Source organism: Hipposideros armiger, unplaced genomic scaffold, assembly GCF_001890085.2.
Source record: "Hipposideros armiger isolate ML-2016 unplaced genomic scaffold, ASM189008v1 scaffold_25, whole genome shotgun sequence".
Classification (NCBI taxonomy): domain Eukaryota; kingdom Metazoa; phylum Chordata; class Mammalia; order Chiroptera; family Hipposideridae; genus Hipposideros; species Hipposideros armiger.
The window spans coordinates 5,912,527-5,931,843 of NW_017731375.1; the positions used below are offsets into that span (position 1 = coordinate 5,912,527).

The window sequence follows — 19,317 nt, forward strand, 5'->3', positions numbered from 1 at the left end:
AGGCTGCCACTCGGGCCTGGAAGGAGCCAGCTTTTCTCCCAACAAGCAGTGTCGCGTGACCTCTGGCCTCCCGCCCAGGCCTCCTTGTAGCTGTTGACAGGAGTTCACTGGCTGCACTGGGGTGACCAGTTTTGTTTGCAAAGAAAAGGGGAGGGGAGCGGAGTGACGGTTTCCCATGTGGGCCAGCCCCTTTCCATCCAGGGTGCTGGTGACCAGGCCTTTGAGACAGAGAATAAAGTCCCATTAAGCTGGCATCTGTCTCCTGGACGCATGTCACTGCCCCATTTGGCAGAGGTGAGGGACCGTTGGTTATTGTTTTCTAGCCCGCTTTCAAAGCCACCAGTGGGAGAGGTGCTCCCTGTTGCCCAAGGAGACCGATATCACTGCCCTGCTTTGGGTGGCGGGAAGCCTCGCCAGATACCAGCCTTGCCTTTCCTCTCCGAGGCACACGCCACACAACACACACATCCACACGTCCCATGTGGCTTCCTACTGCCCACAGCATTGGTTTGAATTGTAGACTTGGGCATAATTCAGGGACTTCTCGCTTGAAGTCCACAGCCTGAGGCTGGATGTTATGTGGGTCCAGGAAGCCCCTGATGTCATATGTCAAATGGCATGTGTGAAGTGTGGGTGTGTTTTGGGGAAAGACAGGCCTGTATGGCTGTCAAGGCCCAGGACCCGGCCCCCAACAGTTACAGGGCTGCCTTGGAGATGGGGTGGGTGTGGGACAAGGGCCTGAGCCTGGCTCTCTCCTGCCACAGCCGAGTCGCTGCCTCTCAGAGCCTTGGTGTCTTCATCTGGAAAGTGAAGGGGGTAAAATGTACCCTGCAGTTTGTCCTGAAGACTCAACCCAATCCAGAAAGGCCCACGCTGGCACATGATAAGGGCGCGGTCAGGGGCTAGTTGTGAGAACGAGGGTGCAGAATAGCCTGTGCTTCCACTAGAGACTCTCTTTCCCTGTGGAGCAGAATCTGCTGAAAATTTCAGCCAGAATGCCATCTGCTGAATGCCAGTACCTTGGAGGCCAGAGAAGCCAGAGTCATTGCTTCCTGCGATCCCCCCCCGGTGGTTAATGCCATTTCCTCAGGCTCTTTTTAGAGCAGAGGAAAGGCTGCACTGGGGTGATGAGTGGGATTCATTCAGGGGGTCACACGGTACACATTGGGGACACTGCTGAGATGGCTTAAAAATAGGCCTCCGTCCTTGGATGCCAAGCGAAAGCGACCCCAGGATTTTCAAAAGAACTTTCCCGGCCAAGGTCGCCAGCCCTCCACAGAAGAAACATTTCAGGATGTATTTCCCCAGGCCCCCAAGTAGACGTTTCTGATTCAGGAATAAGCCTTTTCTTGTCATAGAAACTAAATAAGAGGGCTTAAAAAGGGGGACCAAGTGTTTAGTGAACACCTACTATGTGCCACGTACCAAGTGTCTGATGAGTTTGCCTCGTTCGTCCTCAGAGCAATCTTGTAGCATACAGATGACTCTTACCAGTTTTCTAGGTCTGGTTGGGGGACCCAGAGAAATTAAGCATGTACCACAAGATCACACAGCTAAGATGTGACAAAACCAGAATTTAAACTTGGGTCTGTCTGACTCCAAGCCTGTGCTCTTTCTCACCACCTCTCAAACTGAGATTTAGAAAATAAAAATCACTAGAGAGGTGGAAGTGAGGGGCTCACAGGGGGTTGGACCTGGTGTTTCCCGTGGGGAAGGTAATGAATGTTTAGTGAGCATCTACTATGTGCCAGGACTTCCACTGGGATCTTCCTGTGCTCTCACTGCCCCTCCTAGCAGCCTGAGATGGGGTTTGGGATTGTGTATCATTTAGGGATGAAAATCTGCAGTCTTAGGAGGTTACATGACTGGCCCAAAGCCCCTCAGACAAATTAGCAGCAAAGCATAGGCTCGAACCCAGAGCCCAAGGAGAGCATTCTAAAGCACTGATGCAAGTAAATCACACAGCTGCCCCGAGAGCAGCTCTTATGTCTACCTGTCTTCCTAAAGGACTTGCCCAAGGCTGGGCAGTGGCAGCATTTATTTAGCCAGAACAGAGTCCTTCTTCCCTAACCATCCATAGCCACTCATCACCCACCCCCCAAAATCTCTTCCCATAAAATTAGAGTTGGGTCATTTCTTCCCTGACTGGAAAGACCCTCCCCTCTGGTCTTGGTGGGGCTGGAGCAGCCTTTGGTTAAGCAGGAAGTGGGGTCTGTACTGCCCCCCTCCTCCCACGCACAGGATGGACCACTGCAGAGGCCTTCACGGTTCCTACCTCACGGAAAGAAACCCCTCCACACCCTGCCCAATTCCTGACCAGAAGAGGAGGGGGGCTCACTGGCTGGAGGGGCAGCACTCCCACAAAGCCAGTGGGTCCTCAGCCTTGCCTGGAAGAAAAGGGGTATGGAGTCTGTCTGGTCCCTGGCATCGTGTGGTGGCCTCTTTCTGGCAGGAGGTTTTCTCACCAGTGATGAGGTGTCAGTTGAATCTGGTCCCAATGTGCCAGCAGCTGGGAACATCTGTGCCATAGATTGAGCCATTTGGGGGAGATAAGCTCAGGTGATCTCCCAGAGGGGAGCGGTGGGAGATATTTTGGCCCTTGATGAAATAGTCTGCAGCCATGAAACCTAAGGACGGCGAATGCTTGGGAGCCATGTGGGCAAAAGCTTTTCATGTAGTGTTCAATTAGAAAAAGGGCAGGAAGCAAAATTAGATGCGTGCTCTGATTGCAGTCAAGTTAGACGAGTACTTAATACTCTCTAGTTAGTACTCCCGTACGACTCAGGAAGTTAGGGCAGGAGGAGAGAGCAATGGGGTCAGAAATTGCTGGGTTCACATCTCAGCGCTGCTCCTTGCAGCTGTGGGAAGTGTCTCTGCTGCCTGGAGGCTTGTTTTTCTCCTGGAAAATGGAGACAGTAATCCTGTAGGTGAAGCTTTGTTTTGAGATTAGCTACAATCACATATGGAGAACGTCCAGCATAAACCACGGCCAGGGTTCTTATGTGGATAAGAGCTGGGCAGGCACCATGAAAATGCAGTGCAAGTTAGGCTGTGAAAGTGAGGGGAGTTTTCCTTATTTCCAAACTTTCTATAATGTGGCTGCCGGGTTTATCACAGTAAGTTAACCACTAAAGTTCAGGTTTTCCGCTGATATCTCCAAATGAGGACGTTCTGCGGGGCACCTGGGGGTCTGTGTTCACATGTTGCTGTTTTTCTAGAAGCTACTTGCCCTGAGCCAAGGTAACAGCAGATGTTGGTGTACAATTCGGAGGTTGCTTGTTGCTGTTTTATTTTAAGCATTTTCAATTTGTGTAAATAACACATCCTCTTAGAAACTTTTTCACTCTGGTTCTTTTTTAACTCACATCAGGGCTCTGGCCTCAGAGGGGGGGAAATAGTGTTTATCCTCACTCCCTGAAGGAAGTTGGATCATATAATCAAGATTAAACAAATATGTAAACTTCGCTGGTTACTTGGCTGCATTTTATCCTAACATATAGTTGGTTTTGCACAAAACTTTCCCTTATAGTAACAAAGCAGGATTTCTCCCAATCCCGGCGCTCATTTAAATCGCGAGGCTGCTCTGAAAGAGCATCTGCTGAGGATTTCCAAGTCGTTTAGTATAGAAACTCGCCGATTGAGAGATAAGGTTGGCAAAACAACGGTGATGGCAGGGGGAGATCAAAATAATCAAATAAGAGTGGCTTGTGGTCTTTGGTGCTCAGCAGGGCTTTGATCTGTGGTCATATTTAATGTTTCCTGGAGCGTTTGCCAGCTGTGGGGACCTTGGAGGGAATCCGGTCTGTTGCACACGGGTAAAGGCCACAGCCCAGAAGCTGGTGGCTTGGGCAAGGCCGTGGCGTGCGTGCAAGGAGAACGCGGACTCTGAAGTCCCTAAGCCGTCTCTCCTGATGGTTCATGCCCTGTGGTATTTCCCCCGCTTGTTTGATTATTGTCCTGATGAAATAGCTCTCCAGTGGGCCCTTGCTCTTCCCCTCGTGGTTCCGGAGATGGCTGCAGCCTGGCTCTGTGTCTCCCCCTCCTTGCTGCCTCGGGCCCCTCCCTGGCAGGCAGTGCTGGCCTGCTCTCCTGGAAGCCCTTCGTGGCTCCCTCTCTCCTATGCTGTGTGGTCTGAGCCTCTCTGGCTGGCATTCAGAGCCTTCCTGTCTGGTCCTTGTGATGTTGATGGCAACCTCACCCCTCACCCCTGTGAGGCAGTTGACTGCCCAGCCTCCGACACCCTCTGCCACACCTACCATAGTATTATACTTACCCTGGCTACAAAGTCCAGCTTACCCCTCTCTGCCCCTAGTGTTCCCTCAGCCTGGAATGTTCCATCTCCTCCCTCAAGACCTGGCTCTGTGGGTGTCACCTTCTGTCCCCAGCCCTGTTGAGTCCGAGGCCTCCTCCAGGCCCTATAGTTGCTCATGCCTAAGGTGGTCTGGAATGTCAGCACCATCACAGTGGGCACACTATGTGTCTTGGTGACTGCTGTATTTCCAGTGCCTGGCATGGTTCCTGGTACATACTAGGTGCTTACTAAACGTTTGACAATAGATGAATGACTCAAGTCCTTTAAGTTCCTTTTCTCATGTGGGACCTTGGCTTCTTCCTTATATTTTGTCTTCTGTGGGTCAGTGGCTTCCGTTTGTAGAGGCTTCGCACCTTCTCAGCGTGGCTTCCTCCCTCGGTGACTGGGACCTTCCCCTCTGGTCTGGGGAGAGCAAGCCATGGTGTGCCTGCCTCGTCATTGCCTCTCCCTCTTTATTTTCTCTTGTCGGCGCTGCCATTAGCCTCAGTGTTAATTGAGCCCCCCGATGTGCCCAGAGCACAGTGAACCCCATGGCTGGGTATGGGGGGAGTGGTCCCTGGAGTGGCCTGTTACTCCCTAGGGTCTCCATTCTTCTCCCATGACTACAGACCACTGTATGCCAAGGGTTGCCTGCAATTAATGAGCACTTGCTATGAAAACTGTACTTGGCTGGACAGACTCTCCAGTAATTACCCACCCTGCCACCTCCCTGGTGGCCAGAGCCCCCCAGAAACTGCCCCTGGGATGAAGGAGGGAAGGTGGGAAGGATGAAGCCGTCACTCCAATACTAGGCTGCCTGGATTCATGGCCAGCACCGAGATCCTTTGAAAACAGACTGTCACAAGATTCTCCAGGTCCTTCTGGGCAAAATTCCCTTAGAAATGAATCCTGAAAGGTGTATGTTCTAGAAAAGTCACCTTGCTTATAAAGAGTGCCTTCATTTTCTGTGGGTACAGGGGAGGGAAAGTCACAGAATTCTAGCTTGGGTCTCTGTGGAGCCTCAGTATTATGATCATATTATTAGTTGCCTATTAAGCACATCCTTGTGCCAGGCAGTATTCTAGAAACTTCATTCATATGATCTTTTAGCAGATGTGTGAGTTAAGTAATGTCCCCGTTTCCCAGGCAAGGAAACGGGCTAGAAGAGTGACAGGGTCTCCTGCATATCACACAGCCAGGAAGGGCGGGAGAGCTGGACTTTCAGGCTGCATCCTTGCTATTGTCAGAGGATCCCGAAACTGCATTCTTTCTATGGCCTTCCCTGCCTTGCTTTTGAACAAAAATTGCACAGAGAAAAGCAGCCAAAGACACCCACTCCTCCCCACAAATCCAAGGCCCCTGTTGCCTTTGGATGGACTCTGCTGCCCAAAGTGACCCTTGGAGGAAGGTTTGGAAGGATTTGATAGGGATGGAGAAGTCAGTTGGACCTAGCCTGGCTGTTGTAACAAGCGCATTGCTATTGGTATGTCTGGGAGTGAAACAGCTCTCAACAGTGCTTCACCAGACACACACACACACAGCCTCTGTTTGCTCATCTGTGAAGTGGGTATAGTACTCCATGATAGCAGCATTGGGCTAATTTGAGTGGCTGGAACCTTCTCAAGTTTATCAATTATGGGACTAATTAAAATGGAATTTTAAATGGAAATGATTATTAAAAGACGAATCGAGACTGCAGAATTCCTAAGGGCCCTAATCCTCCCGCTTGTTTCTTCCTGCAGACTCGAGCCCGCAGGCGCGCCTCCTGGCCACCCGGCCGTGCTGCGGGCCCGGACCTGAGCGGCGCACGATCCTGGGAGAAGCGCCGCGCTTCCACGCTCAGGCCAAGGGCAAGAACGTACGGCTGGACGGCCACTCGCGACGGGCCACGCGGCGCAACAGCTTCTGCAACGGGGTCACGTTCACGCAGAGGCCCATCCGGCTGTACGAGCAGGTGCGACTGCGCTTGGTGGCGGTGCGTCCAGGCTGGAGCGGTGCGCTGCGCTTTGGCTTCACGGCGCATGACCCGTCGCTCATGAGCGCCCAGGACATCCCCAAGTATGCTTGCCCTGACCTGGTCACGCGGCCCGGCTACTGGGCCAAGGCGCTGCCTGAGAACCTGGCGCTGCGCGACACCGTGCTGGCCTACTGGGCTGACCGCCATGGCCGCGTCTTCTACAGTGTCAACGACGGTGAGCCCGTGCTCTTCCACTGCGGCGTGGCCGTGGGCGGCCCACTCTGGGCGCTCATCGATGTCTACGGCATCACCGATGAGGTGCAGCTCCTCGGTAGGTCGCGGATCCCTCTGCAAAGGGGCGGGGCGTCACCCTGAGGACCAGGCAGTGGTTCTGTGTGTGCATGGATGTGCATTTCTTTCATACAAATGCGGAGTGCTCACTTTGCTGGGTGTTGTTCTAAGCATTTGACACATTTTAACTCATCTATTTCTCACGACAACTCGCCACCCCATTTCATAGATGAGAAAACTGAGGCACGAATTGGTTAGCTGACTTGCATTGCAAAGCCTGATCGGGACCCACACGAGTTGGGTCCAGAGTCCATGGTCTGGCCCAGATTCATTCATTTACTCCTTCACTCACTTACTTGCTCATTCACTCATTCTTCCATCCATTCCTTTGCTCATTCCTTCACTCCCTTGTCCATTTGCTCATTCACTCATTCATTTATGTATTAATTCATTTGCTCACTTACTCATTCACTCACTCCCACATCCACTCCCTCACTCTGCAATCTAATTTATGACCTAATCCTCCAGTACCTACACTGTCAGGCACTGAGTATCCAGATGTAGCAGATCCAGGCCCACTGTTAAGGGGCTCAAGGTCCACCGGGGAGGCAGGCAGACAAGTGTGGCCCTGGAGCTAACAGAGACAGCAGCCACTAAGGCTGAAATCTTGGTGGTGAAACTCATGGGGATAGAAGTTTGCTGCCCTTATCTTGAGGCTTTTTCTTTTTACTTTTTCTTTATTGAGGTAAAATTCTCACAAAAGTAACCATTTTAAAGTATGCAATTCAGTGGCATTCGGTTGACAACCACCTCTATCTAGTTCCAAAATATTTGTCACCCCATAGGGAAACCCAGACCCATTAAGCTGTGATCCCTCCCGCCATTCTCTGTACCCCCCCAGCCCCTGGCAACCACTGACCTGCTTTGTGACCTTGGCTCTTGAACTCACAGGTTGCACTGGAGCCAACCCAGCCTTGATTTGGGGGTTGTGACAGGGGAGCAGGGTTCTCAGGGATCTGGATACAGCTCTACATGTCATTTACCTGCCATGAATGCACTGACCTCAGGTTTGAGTTTTGGCAGATTTATACACCTGTCCAGAACCCAAGAATGCTCCCACTTCTGAGTCAGCCCCCTTCTCCCCACCAGATAGCCACTGTTCTTTCACTGTGGAAAATCCCATCTCTTCCCTCAGGTTATGGGGAAGCATCCTCTAAGGCGAGACATACACAGTCAGGTGCCTATGGGGTCCCAGCAAATGGCTGAAATGGGTGAAGGGGCCAGCTCAGGGCCATGGGGAGGGAGAGCAAATATCTTCAACAAAAGGGCAAGCGTTAGCTGGTTGTTGCCAAAATTCAGGCCCAGTGTTACAGACCTCCTGATTTTCCAAAAGAAGCTATAAATCCAGTTGAAGTGAAATCTCCTGATTCATAAGTATTGCCTACTAACGCAAAAAAAATTTTTAAAGACCAAGTGGTGGTTTATTCAACAAACAAATGGAAGGGGGTGGGGGGAGAAATGAAGAGGCAACCTACAGCTTAAAAGAGACCAATGACGAGTGAATTTTTATTTGGATCTTCATTCAAACAAACGGAGAAAAGCCTATTCTCACATACATGATACATCCTTAATTTTTAGACATACTGAAATTTTTTTCAGATGAAGTGGCATATCTAGGATTTGCTTCAAAATATAGGAGGGAGAGTTGGTGGAGGTGTCAATGAAACGACTGGCCATGCATTGATAATTGTCAAATCTGGGTAATCTGCATTCATTATTTGCATAGGTTTACTTTTCAAACTAAGAGTTAACGAAAGAAAAAACAGCAGACCAACCAAACAGGTCTGTGAGCCAGGATCAGAACCTGGATGGCCAGTTTGCAAAATCTGCCCTGCATGGAGGGGGTGGGGGTGCGGAGTAATATATCAGACTGTCACCAGGCGATAGGGCAGGCTTTTTGAAAAGGCATGTTCATTATTATGGCTTAATTTTATATCTGGAACACTGAAGAGGAAGAAATATTTTATCCCATGATATAAATTACAGAATAGTAACACGTAACAAAATCTTAGCTAGAGGGATCTGGTTTTAAAAGTTTGAGAAACTCTTTTTCTTGCTTTGTTTCCTTATTTTGGTTAACAAGGACATTTTTATCACTTAAAAAAAAAAAACCTTTCAAAATACTTGAGCGATTTTCTTTCCCTGAATTTGAGTGGCAGTCAGTCTCTGCTAGAGACCTCATTCACTCATTCTTCGTCCAATAAACTACATACTAACGAGGGCTATTTGCCCGGCACTCTCTGCTAAACCCCGAGAACATGGGGGCGAACATACTGGCACAGACCCTGCCCTCCAGGGACTCACATTCTGGCTGGGGAGACGATTAGCTAGGAATCGACCAATATATGAAGACCTGTATGATAAACACTAGTTGTTTTGCTTTTTTACTTAAAATGTAGTACCAAGAACGTTTTTTCATGTCACTAAACATTGAGAAACGTTTTCACCCACTGTGACTTTTTTAAAGACTCCGTTAGTTTCCTGTTTTTAGAGTGAGGCCGTCTCTTGTAGAAATCGCGTACCCTCAGCGTCTGAGGACCACCCAGGCCCTGTGCTCCCTGCGGCCTTCTTCTTTCAGCGTCAGCACGTGAAGGGCCGGGGCTCTGGAGCCGGACCGCTAGCTTCTCGTGCTGGCTGTGCCCCTGAGTCGCCTTGTGGCCTTGGTCACCTTCTCCTCTGTGCCTCAACACCCTTATTGGCCCAATGGCAGGCAGGCACAGTGCACACCTCACAGGCTGTGTGAGGTCTAAAGGAGGTAACTCGTGAAAGGAGCTTAAAATAGTCCTTTCACACAAGGCCACAAACAAAGAGCAGAAGTGTTTGCTCTTTTTCTTGGAGCTTGTGTTCTAGCTAGGGGGGGCAGACAACAAAGGTTTTCAAATGCCCTTTACATTTTCAGAAGTATTAACACCACTGAGGGAAGGGAGGACAGAGAGAAAAGGAGGCGGGGTGGAGCGGAAACGGGGAGAGAACAGGCGGGAGGAAGGCAGGAGGAAAAATGGGAGAAAGGGCCTGATCTGCCCATCCCGAAGATAGGCGTGTTTAGGAAACTACGGATTATGCTTAATCCACTTATGTGCACCTGCGGTTCTTAACGATCTTCACGAAAGAACCAGAAAAGGAACGAAGGGGCTGGGCTGGGGGTGGCGGCTGCGAGCAGCGCGGGTGGGTGCGGCGCGGGGGCGAAGCCCGCGGGGGAGGCCGGGGGCTCCGGGGCCAGGCCCGCGCCCTCACCCGCCCTTCCTCTGTCCTGGCACAGAGAGCGCGTTCGCCGACACGCTGCCGCCCGCGCGGCTCAGCCAGGCCCGCTTCAGCGCCTGCCCGCCGCCCAGCAGCCTCGACGCGGCCAACTTCGACAACAACGAGCTGGAGAACAACCAGGTGGTGGCCAAGCTGGGCCACCTGGCGCTGGGCCGCGCCCTCGGTCCGCCGCCCGCCGACGCCGCGGCCTCCGCCATCCCGTGCGGGCCTCGCGACCGCCCGCGGCCTGCGTCGTCGCCGGCGCTGCTCGAGGCCGACCTGCGCTTCCACGCGACGCGCGGGCCCGACGTGAGCCTTTCCACCGACCGCAAGGTGGCCTGCGCGCCGCGGCCCGACGGCGGCCGCACGCTGGTCTTCTCCGAGCGCCCACTACGGCCTGGCGAGAGCCTCTTCGTGGAGGTGGGCCGCCCGGGGCTGGCGGCGCCCGGCGCGCTGGCCTTCGGCATCACGTCGTGCGACCCGGGCGGGCTCCGGCCGGCCGAGCTGCCCGCCGACCCCGACGCACTGCTCGACCGCAAGGAGTACTGGGTGGTGGCGCGCGCCGGGCCCGTGCCGAGCGGCGGGGACGCGCTCAGCTTCACGCTGCGGCCCGGCGGCGACGTGCTCCTGGGCGTCAACGGGCGCTCGCGCGGCCGCCTGCTGTGCGTCGACACCACGCAGGCGCTCTGGGCCTTCTTCGCCGTGCGCGGCGGCGCCGCCGGCCAGCTGCGCCTTCTTGGTGAGTTCCCAGACCGCGCGTGCGCGGGGCCCGCCCCGGGAGCCTGAGGGTGCCGCTGGGCAGCTGGAGCCAGCGCGGAAGCCCAGCCAGTGCTTTCCAAACTTGATCGCGCATCAGCACCACCCGCCTCCACCTGGACTTGCCTATTCAGTAGGGGTGACCCCTGAGGTGGTGCCTTTTCAATGTGTGCCCCGGGGATGCCCATGTAGCAGCTCCCTGGACCACACTTGGTCCACATCGACCTAAGTACCCCAGGGGTGTCAGGGCCTGGCAGGCTTTAGGCAGTCGGTAAACGGTGGGTGCAATTTTTTCCCCGTTATTTATTATATATTGTTTTACATATGTGATACACATATTAAGTATAAGAAAAAGTAAATACAACTCTGCTTAAACGAGGTAATAATAACACCGTCCACAGAAAATGGAATGGAGGCTTGAACCATCTTATTTTGAGATGATTCTTGCCTTCATTCATGCCACAAATTATCATGGAGCACCCACCAGCTGTGAGCCAGGCCCAGGGCTCCAGGATGGGGCAGGGCGGAGGACAGGACACAGACGCCCCAAGTGGTGAGCTGCACTGGGTGAAGTTGAACACGGCACAGGGGCTTTTCTCCCGCTTGGTGGAGTGGGCGTGGTGGTCAGGGAAGGTTGCCAGACAGCACAGCTCCGTGTGCGTGGTTCAGGAAGTAAAAGTCCAAGTGATAACAGAGATGATGAACATTTCATGTCACCTCATTCAGTTTTGTCCTGGTCATCATAGGAAACCTGTTATCATTATCCCATCTACAGGTAATGAAGCACAGAGAGATTAAATGGCTGTCCCAGTCACATAGCTGATCAGCCATGAAGACGTTGGGCAAATCACAGAGCCTCTCTGAGCCTCAGTTTCCTTCTGGGTAGAAAGGGAGTCATCACCCACCTCAGAAATTACCTGAGGATGAAATGATGAGGTGCATACAATGCTTTCAGCAGGTGCCTGCCACCTATAGCGTGTTTAATAAGTCATGTTGGTTAACAACAGCAACTGTTGTCTGATCTACGTGTTGAAAGAATATCATCAGGATCCCATCTCTATCTCAAAGTTCACTTTCCTCTGTGTTGGCTTCACTCTCAGGCAGGCCCCACAGTGTTGGGCTTACCTCCCAATGGAATGAGCCCCTTCTCTCCCAACAGTTTGAGTGAAAGCTCTAGTGAAGGCCTCGCTGGCCTTTGTCGGGTCGCATGGTGGCCTTCCCTGAATCTCCATTGAGACCCAAAGGTGGAAGTTATTGGCCTGGCCTGGATGGTGAAGTAGTACTCCAAAACAAAATCACAGTGCTGTTTCTGAAATAAATGGGCATGGAGGCTGGGCAGGCAAAGAGCAGCTGTCCACCACACATGTACGATTCCATCCGTCCTTAGCAGAGCCCTGCGAGGTAGCTCCTATCCCCCCAGTAGACAGATAGGGAGGCTAACATGCAAAGCAGTGGATAGCCAGGGACTAGCAGAGCAGCGTTCACCTCCCACTGCCTCTGATGGAGTCTCTTTGGTCTCAGGTACCCTGCAGTCCAGCCCTGCGACCACATCTCCATCAGGGTCCCTCAGCGGCTCCCAGGATGATAGTGATTCTGATATGGCCTTCAGTGTCAACCAGTCATCTTCAGCATCAGAGTCATCCCTGGGTAAGGAAATGCAAACCCTGGATGGGCAGGGACTGGCCACTGGCCTGGTTCTTTTGGCTGTGTCAGTGCCTTCTCAGGGCTACACAGAGTGGCCACCTTTCCCCGCTGTGTCCTCTCCATCCTCAGCTGTGCATTCAGTTGGAGGAAGGAAGAGGAAGGAGGGACATGTAGATATGGCATCCCACAGGGTGAAAAGGGTGCTTGATGCTTGGGGTAGGAGGGTAGGAAAAGAGACAAACCCAAAAGAAAATTCAAAACCGGTGTCTGCCAAAGTTGCATCTCCATGGTCCACCATAGAAGCTCTGTCTTGGGTTGCCCCTGCAGAGCTCACCTGAGAACCGCATTATTCAGGTCTATCCTGTTCTTCCTTTCTACAGTGACGGCCCCCAGCTCCCCACTGAGCCCCCCGGTGTCCCCCATGTTTTCCCCACCGGAGCCGGCAGGCAGCAAGAACGGTGAGTGCACGGTGTGCTTCGATGGCGAAGTGGACACGGTCATCTACACGTGTGGACATATGTGCCTGTGCCACAGCTGTGGCCTGCGGCTCAAGAGGCAGGCCCGGGCCTGCTGCCCCATCTGCCGGCGGCCCATCAAAGATGTCATTAAGATATATAGGCCATAGCCTGGCCCAGTGATGGGCCACGGCCGGATCAAGGTCACCTTTCTGAAACCAACCTGGGCTAGGCAACCAACATGGCCACCAGGGAGTCCAAGGGCGGCAGCAGCCATCTCATCTGCCACTCTCCAGTGGTGGGCAAGGCGTGACAGTCATGGAGACAAGGCCCCCGGGGGGCTTAGCCCGGCCACGGATTGCTTCTGGCTCAAAAGCCCTTGTCCCCAAAAGGCCATCCCAAGAGCAAGCTCAGGAACTGCCTGGCAGACCGCCCATCCTCGGTGACCCCTGGGCTGGGAAACAGCGTCCTCTGTGCAATGCTTTTTGCTGGGGGTGGGTTGAGTTGTTTGTGTTTATGTGTGTGAGAGAAGGGGGGGGCATGTGTGACAGAGAGAGAATGCATTGGTATTTATCCAGGGATCCTGGCTCTAGGAGGTTATTTAACACTAAGGAATGTGAGACCTGGAGCCCAGACATTAGCATGACTAGAAATTGTTCACTTTCTGGGGCTGTGACGTCAGCTGGTTTTGAATGTAGGAAGCCTGCGCCTAAATAGAACTCCCTGGGGTGGTATAGAAAAGACAGTCAGATTTTTTTAAGAGGAGAAAAAAATAGCTCATTGTTTACAGCTCCAAAGCAGCAACTCCTTGGGGTAGGTGGGAGGAGAACATAAAAGAACAATTTGCCTCTACGGTTTCTAACTCCGTCCTGGAGAGTTTTGATGGGTGCTGCAGCCAGCGGAGAGCTCTGGGCAGTGTCGTCCCAGAAGCCTTTTCACTCCTTCACGCCCAGACAGCCTAATAATAAGCACACTGCACTTGACTCCGCTCTTAGATGCTTTTAATCTGTACCTACTGCCCCACCATGTCCAAGGAGGAGACTAGCCACAGGTTCTCTTTTCCTGGGTGAGAGAAAGAAGCCCAGAGGGAGGTGACTCACCTGGAGCTGCAAAGGCCACTGCAAGACGCAGACAACTCTCCACATTTCCTGTTGTGACACTGGGCCTGCGGGCATCCCCAGGGCCACCTGTGGGCAAAGTAGGAGGAACCAGGGCTTTGCAACCCATCTTTGCTCTCATTTTAAGCTTATCTTCCCCTGCTGATTACCAAGATGTCAACTGATCATTAGGAGGTTAACTGGTAACAGAGGCATTAACTGAAAATGCCAACATTGGGAACCCCCCCCCGCTTCCCAGGGCTATTTGCTAGGCACTTCCTGGGACCCTGGGGCCCTGTCCCCACACCTCCCCCCCTGCCTGGGCCCATCTCTGCTGACTCGCAGACCCCGCCTGCTCCTCCTTTCTTGCCCCAGTTCTGGTACTCACATCTGCCCTGTCTTGTGCTGTGCTTTTAGGGAAGTCCCTGGGCCTCTCTGTTTCTCTATTCCCAGTCTGTCCAAGAGGAAGCCCAGCACCTGCCCTCTCCAGAGCTCTTGGGGGGATCCCTACAACATTCTAAAAGGCCTGAGACAGCATGCAAAGAGCAGGTGTCGTTTTTATTGAAGTTCCTAATCTGTTCGTCTGCTGAGGGAGGCAAGCAATGGAGAATATTCAGGGTTTATGGGTTCATATAACGAATGTTTGCTGGGTGTCTGGGGCCCAGAGGGGCCCTCATCAGATCAAGTCCCATGAGACCAGCCAGTCGTGTCCTTGTGATGCCCCAGATCTTAAACCACTTGCTGCTTCTCTGTCTGGAAGTGGCCAGTTTTCTGATGTCAACTTGAGAATCCCTACTCTTGCCCCTGCAAGAACCCCTAACTGTTTCTCTTTGCCCTAGTGAATTTGGGAAACACGCCTACATTTTAATTTTGCAGCTGCTGAATCTTTGTGGGAAGCTCCTGGAACCCCAGCATTTGCCAAGATAAGAGTTTGAGAATCTAGGCAAGCACTTGGTGCCCTGCTGAATTTCCCCCATGTGCTGGGTGTGGGCACAAGCCCTGTGTGAGAGGATTCGTCACCCTCCCCCCGCCCCCCAGGACTGTGGTTCTCCAGGCAACAGCCCCCCGACTGGCCTGAGCCAGTCACAACAAGCTCTGGGGGAGCCAGCTCCTCTCCTACCACTTGACCTTCCTGACTGCCCCCTTGGGTTCCAGCCTGGGTCATGTACAGACACCACCAGGAAACCAGTGACTAAGGGCCTGGACCAGGGGTGGACCAGGCCATGCTCCTGGCAACCTGTCACCTGGGACAGAAGGAGCTGGTGGCCTGTTTGACTTGCTCTGCAGCTGCTATAAATAGCCTCCCTGTGTCAGAGAGGAATTAAGGGGGGTGTTTATCTCCAAAAAACCAGACATTTCCTGATGCTGTAAACTGATTTATTCAGTGCTGCGTCGGAATCACTCACATGGCCCTCTATGCTCAGTCTCGAGTCGGGGGCAGGAGGAAGAGGAAAGGGAGCCACTCTTACACTGTGTGCCCCGGCGCTGGGCTGGGAGCTGCCTACACGCATCGCTCCTGTGAGGCAGGTCTTATTACCGTATGGAGTCACGTCTAAGACACCACCGATATTTTATGTACCATTAAGGAAAGAACACTGCCAATTTTAACTGTCAGATGCCACAACTATACAATTCATTCCAATCAGAGGTGTTGAAATGTGGAAAAAACTGTGTTACTTAGAATCGATGAAATATGGTATTATCCCCATTAGGCAGGCAAGAGAACTGACGTCCTAGGAGTGAAATGTCCTAGAGTCACAGAGCAGGAGGTGGCAGGGCTAGGATTCAAACCCAGGAGTGTGTGGTGTCCAGCTTCATGCTCTCCACTGCTTGGCCCGACTCCCACAAAGCTTGAGATTGCCTGAGTTTTCTTCCTTGAAACTCACCTGAGCTGCACTTAGAGCCTGGGCACCTGTGCTGTGTGGAGGGTCCCAGCCCCAGGCTGCGGCCCCTGTGCCACCCACACCCTGGAAGGACAAGTGTCCGTCCTTGCAGTCTCATCTGCCCAGCGCTCACCTCGTCCCCATGGAGCTGTGCTATGTGAGAGCTTGGGTCCAAACCGAGGGCCTCCTGTTCCCCGGGGCACCCGTGTGGGACCGCTTTGGGGAGGGGCCGAAGACCTTGTCCCACCACCTTCCTGGGCCTCGTGACCACCACCCCCTCAAGCAGGGCCTACAGGGCTGGGCCAGGGGACGCCAGGGGACGCCCCATATTGTGCCTGTTCATTTTGAATCACCAGAAAAACTGGACTGATTCCAAATCAAAACAAGCTCCTTTTCCTAGTCCATTCCCAGAATTGGGAAACTTCTGGGATTTAGCTTCCCTGGGGCAGCTGCTTGCCTAACTACAGCATCACTTTTTCAGCCATTCAACACCCACTGCTCAGCACGGCCTGTGGTCTGGACACAGGTTTGGGAACTGGGGCTAATGATGCAGCCCGCAGGGAGCTCGTGGTCCAGAGCGGGAGATGGACACATTTGTAAACTTTGATCCCTCTGGTGTCGGGTTCTGTGCTAGCACATAGTAGGTACTCTTTACATGTTTGCTTAACAAATCAGAAATCCATTCAGAAGTGTTCAGAGGTTTGATAAAACACATGCACATAGTCATTCAGCAAACATCTGCTGAGTGCCTACTAGGTGTGGGATGCTGGGAGGAAGACACCGAGAGGACAGTGCCCTAGGTCTGACGCCAGATATAGAGACATTAAGAGGGTAATGTAACATCAGGGGCAGAATCCACTGGGCCTTCTTGGCCATCCTGTTGCCCCGGGGAGTCTACCTTGGTGAATGCACAATGACTGCATTCTGGGCCCAGAGCCTCCTGCTCGCTTCGCAAAGCCTCCTGTGCATTAGAAATGCCAGGCACCTTGCAGTAGGTGAGCTGCTGCCAAACGGCCTTGGGCAGAATCCCCAAAGTCCCCACTAACTGATGACCACTCTCAGGTCCTGCCAGAAAGACGTGGGGAGATGGCTACCTGCTACTTTCAGGCTGGAAATCAATTCCTACGTCCCTGAAGCACCCCCAGCGAGCTCCGGTTGAGAAGGGGATTAGGCAGAGTCTTGGAGATGAGGCAGTAACCCCCCACTACTAGATTCCATCTCTGCCCCAGTTCCAGCAGAGGGACACCGGCTCAGGAACACGTGGCCACCTGGCATTTCTCGGTATTTAATTGTCTCACTGTCTTTTCCAAGTCCCTAATGAAATGACTCGTGCAACAATGTCTGTGCCTTATGAAAGTGTCTGTGCACTTTTTATCCTTTTTAAAAACTTTCAAAAGTGGGCAGGGGACTAGCATACATTGTATGTTCTAGAAATTGTGATAATCATTGAAATCCTTCTGCATTATGTTTCTGATGTTGGAGTGATGAAGTATCTGTCCCCCACTCCCCACTACCTGTGTACAGACCTTTTAAAAAATGTCTTCTTTTATTATTTTTCTGATTCAATACTGTGACCTCTCCAATAAGTCAAATCTTTGGGGATCTGTAATAGAGGTTTTGAAACTTGGGGCAACTGGGTTGGGAAGGGTTTGCACTGGTCCTGTGTGTTGTGCTTTTGTGTGTTGTGTGTTTTGAGTTTTTGTCTGTTTTTATCTGTTTTATATTAACATAATTTTCCTGTGTAAAAACAAATACAACTTTGGCTTGGTAAAAAAGAAAGTCTCTTCAGAGCTCATTTTTTAAAATCACCATTATATACGCCGTCGGGGATTGGAGAAAAGGGATAGAAATCATTGCCAGCCTCGAGGACACAATTTGCAGAATGCCTATACAGCCCTGACGATGTTCGACCCTTTTGCCAAGTAACTACTGCAAAAATATCGCAAGGAAATCATTCTAATCAAAGGATAAGCTCTATAAATAATGATGTTCATTGCAGCATTATTTATAATGGTAAAAAACTATAAGCAAGCCTAATGTACAACAACCAGTATGTTCTTGCCAGAGCTCTTGGTTGCAAGCGACAGAAACCCAACTCGCCCTGGCTTAAGGGGATTAAAAAGCTCAGGAAACAGAAGTCCAATAGCAGAACCCAAGAACCCATGTCAGGTACAGCTGGACTCCGAATTTGAAATGCTGTAACAGGACTTGGTCTCTCCCCGTCTCCTTCTGCCCTCTGTTCCAGCCCCATTCCCAGGCAGGTTCTCAAGACATCCAGCTGTAGGCCCATGTTACATCCTGCCTTTTGGCAGTCCCTGTGTGGACCAACCTGGATCACGTGCAGTATCCTGAACCAGTCACAGAAGCCAGGGAGATAGGGGCTCTGATTGGTCAGACCCAAGGACACGCTCTCAACTCCATCCAATAGCTTCCCCAGTAGAAGTGACCGTGGGGAATCACAGTCCTCGGGAGAAATTGGAGCAATGAAGGCGTGCTGGGCAGGGATAAACAACAGGCATCTCTCTCTAAGAAAGGCCGAGTAAGCGATGATGCAGATACAGACCTGGTTAGTAGCATGGGCAGTGACGCCAGACAGCCTGGGCCCCACCACAACATTGGGCGAGATACTAAATTTATTTGTGCCTCAGTTTCCTCATCTGCAAAGCCAGAAGACTAAGAGCTGACTTTAGGACAGGTGTGAGCATTACTGGGACCATGCGAGCAACATGCTAGGCACAGTGCCTGGCACTCAGCAGAGTTCATGACCCAGGAACATCTTTACGTTAAAATGTGGTGGGAAAATGAAGTTAGGAAACCCCGTACACTCTGATCTCACGGATATGAAAAGGAAAAGAAAAGAGAAACCAACAGCCAAAACCGGGACCATGCATTGGGATGACCAACAGAAAAGAAGCAAGACACCCACGGGGCCTGGGGCTGGGTGACAGCGTTATTGGTGACTTTTCTCCCTGTGTTTTCCAAATTTTCTATAAAGACTAGCTCTTACTGTTAATTCAAACTTGTTCCTCAGAAAAATTATCTTCCTGCTCTGCAAAAACCAAGAACGACTGGCCCTTGCTGGAATTCGTCAGGAATTCCCAGGCTGATTGTCTGAGTTTGAGATCCAAATTTAGTCACGGTGGAGATAAGGGCCTGCGAGTCTCTAGTAGAGGCCTGGCTAGGCTGACCAATTTGGGCTTCCTCCAGGCCCAGCTTCAGGGCCCAGAGTTCTGGGGTGGAGCTTTGCAGTGGCATCAGGAATGGGGGGGAAGGAAGGAGGTGAAGCAGCTGCACAGGCCTGTCTCTCCTGGCTCGCAGGGACAGCCCGGCTTGGTGACATCATTTTAGGAGCAGTGGGGTAAGAGAGATGAACTAATATTCACCATGCAGAAGAAACCCCAATTTTCACACATTCTCCGAATGACTCGTCACAATAATGTTTGTCTCCTCATTTTCCAGGTGAGAGAATCAGGGTCCCTCCAAGGTAGAAGCGGGATTGGCTCCCAGGTGTGCCTGCTCCAGAGTTAAGGCAAAATCTTGTCCCCTTTCCTCTAGGTGTCAGGGGCAGTCTTCCCGGAACCCAGCCTCCTTTCTGCCTGCCTAGATGTCCTTCCTGGGGTATCACCCACTTCTGCTGGGCTAC

The 19,317-nt window shown here is 52.1% G+C and overlaps 1 protein-coding gene across 1 annotated transcript in view; it reads left to right on the forward strand.

Moving 5' to 3' along the window:
• The window catches only part of NEURL1B (neuralized E3 ubiquitin protein ligase 1B), a 29,480-nt gene extending 12,069 nt beyond the window's left edge, over window positions 1-17,411 (forward strand). Inside the window, exons 2-5 of the mRNA XM_019635978.1 lie at window positions 6,034-6,579; window positions 9,859-10,578; window positions 12,117-12,242; window positions 12,620-17,411. Coding sequence (XP_019491523.1) covers window positions 6,034-6,579; window positions 9,859-10,578; window positions 12,117-12,242; window positions 12,620-12,864 — 1,637 coding nt within the window. The 3' untranslated portion in view covers window positions 12,865-17,411. The remainder of the gene's footprint in view (window positions 1-6,033; window positions 6,580-9,858; window positions 10,579-12,116; window positions 12,243-12,619) is intronic.
• The last annotated feature ends 1,906 nt before the right edge of the window (window positions 17,412-19,317 follow it).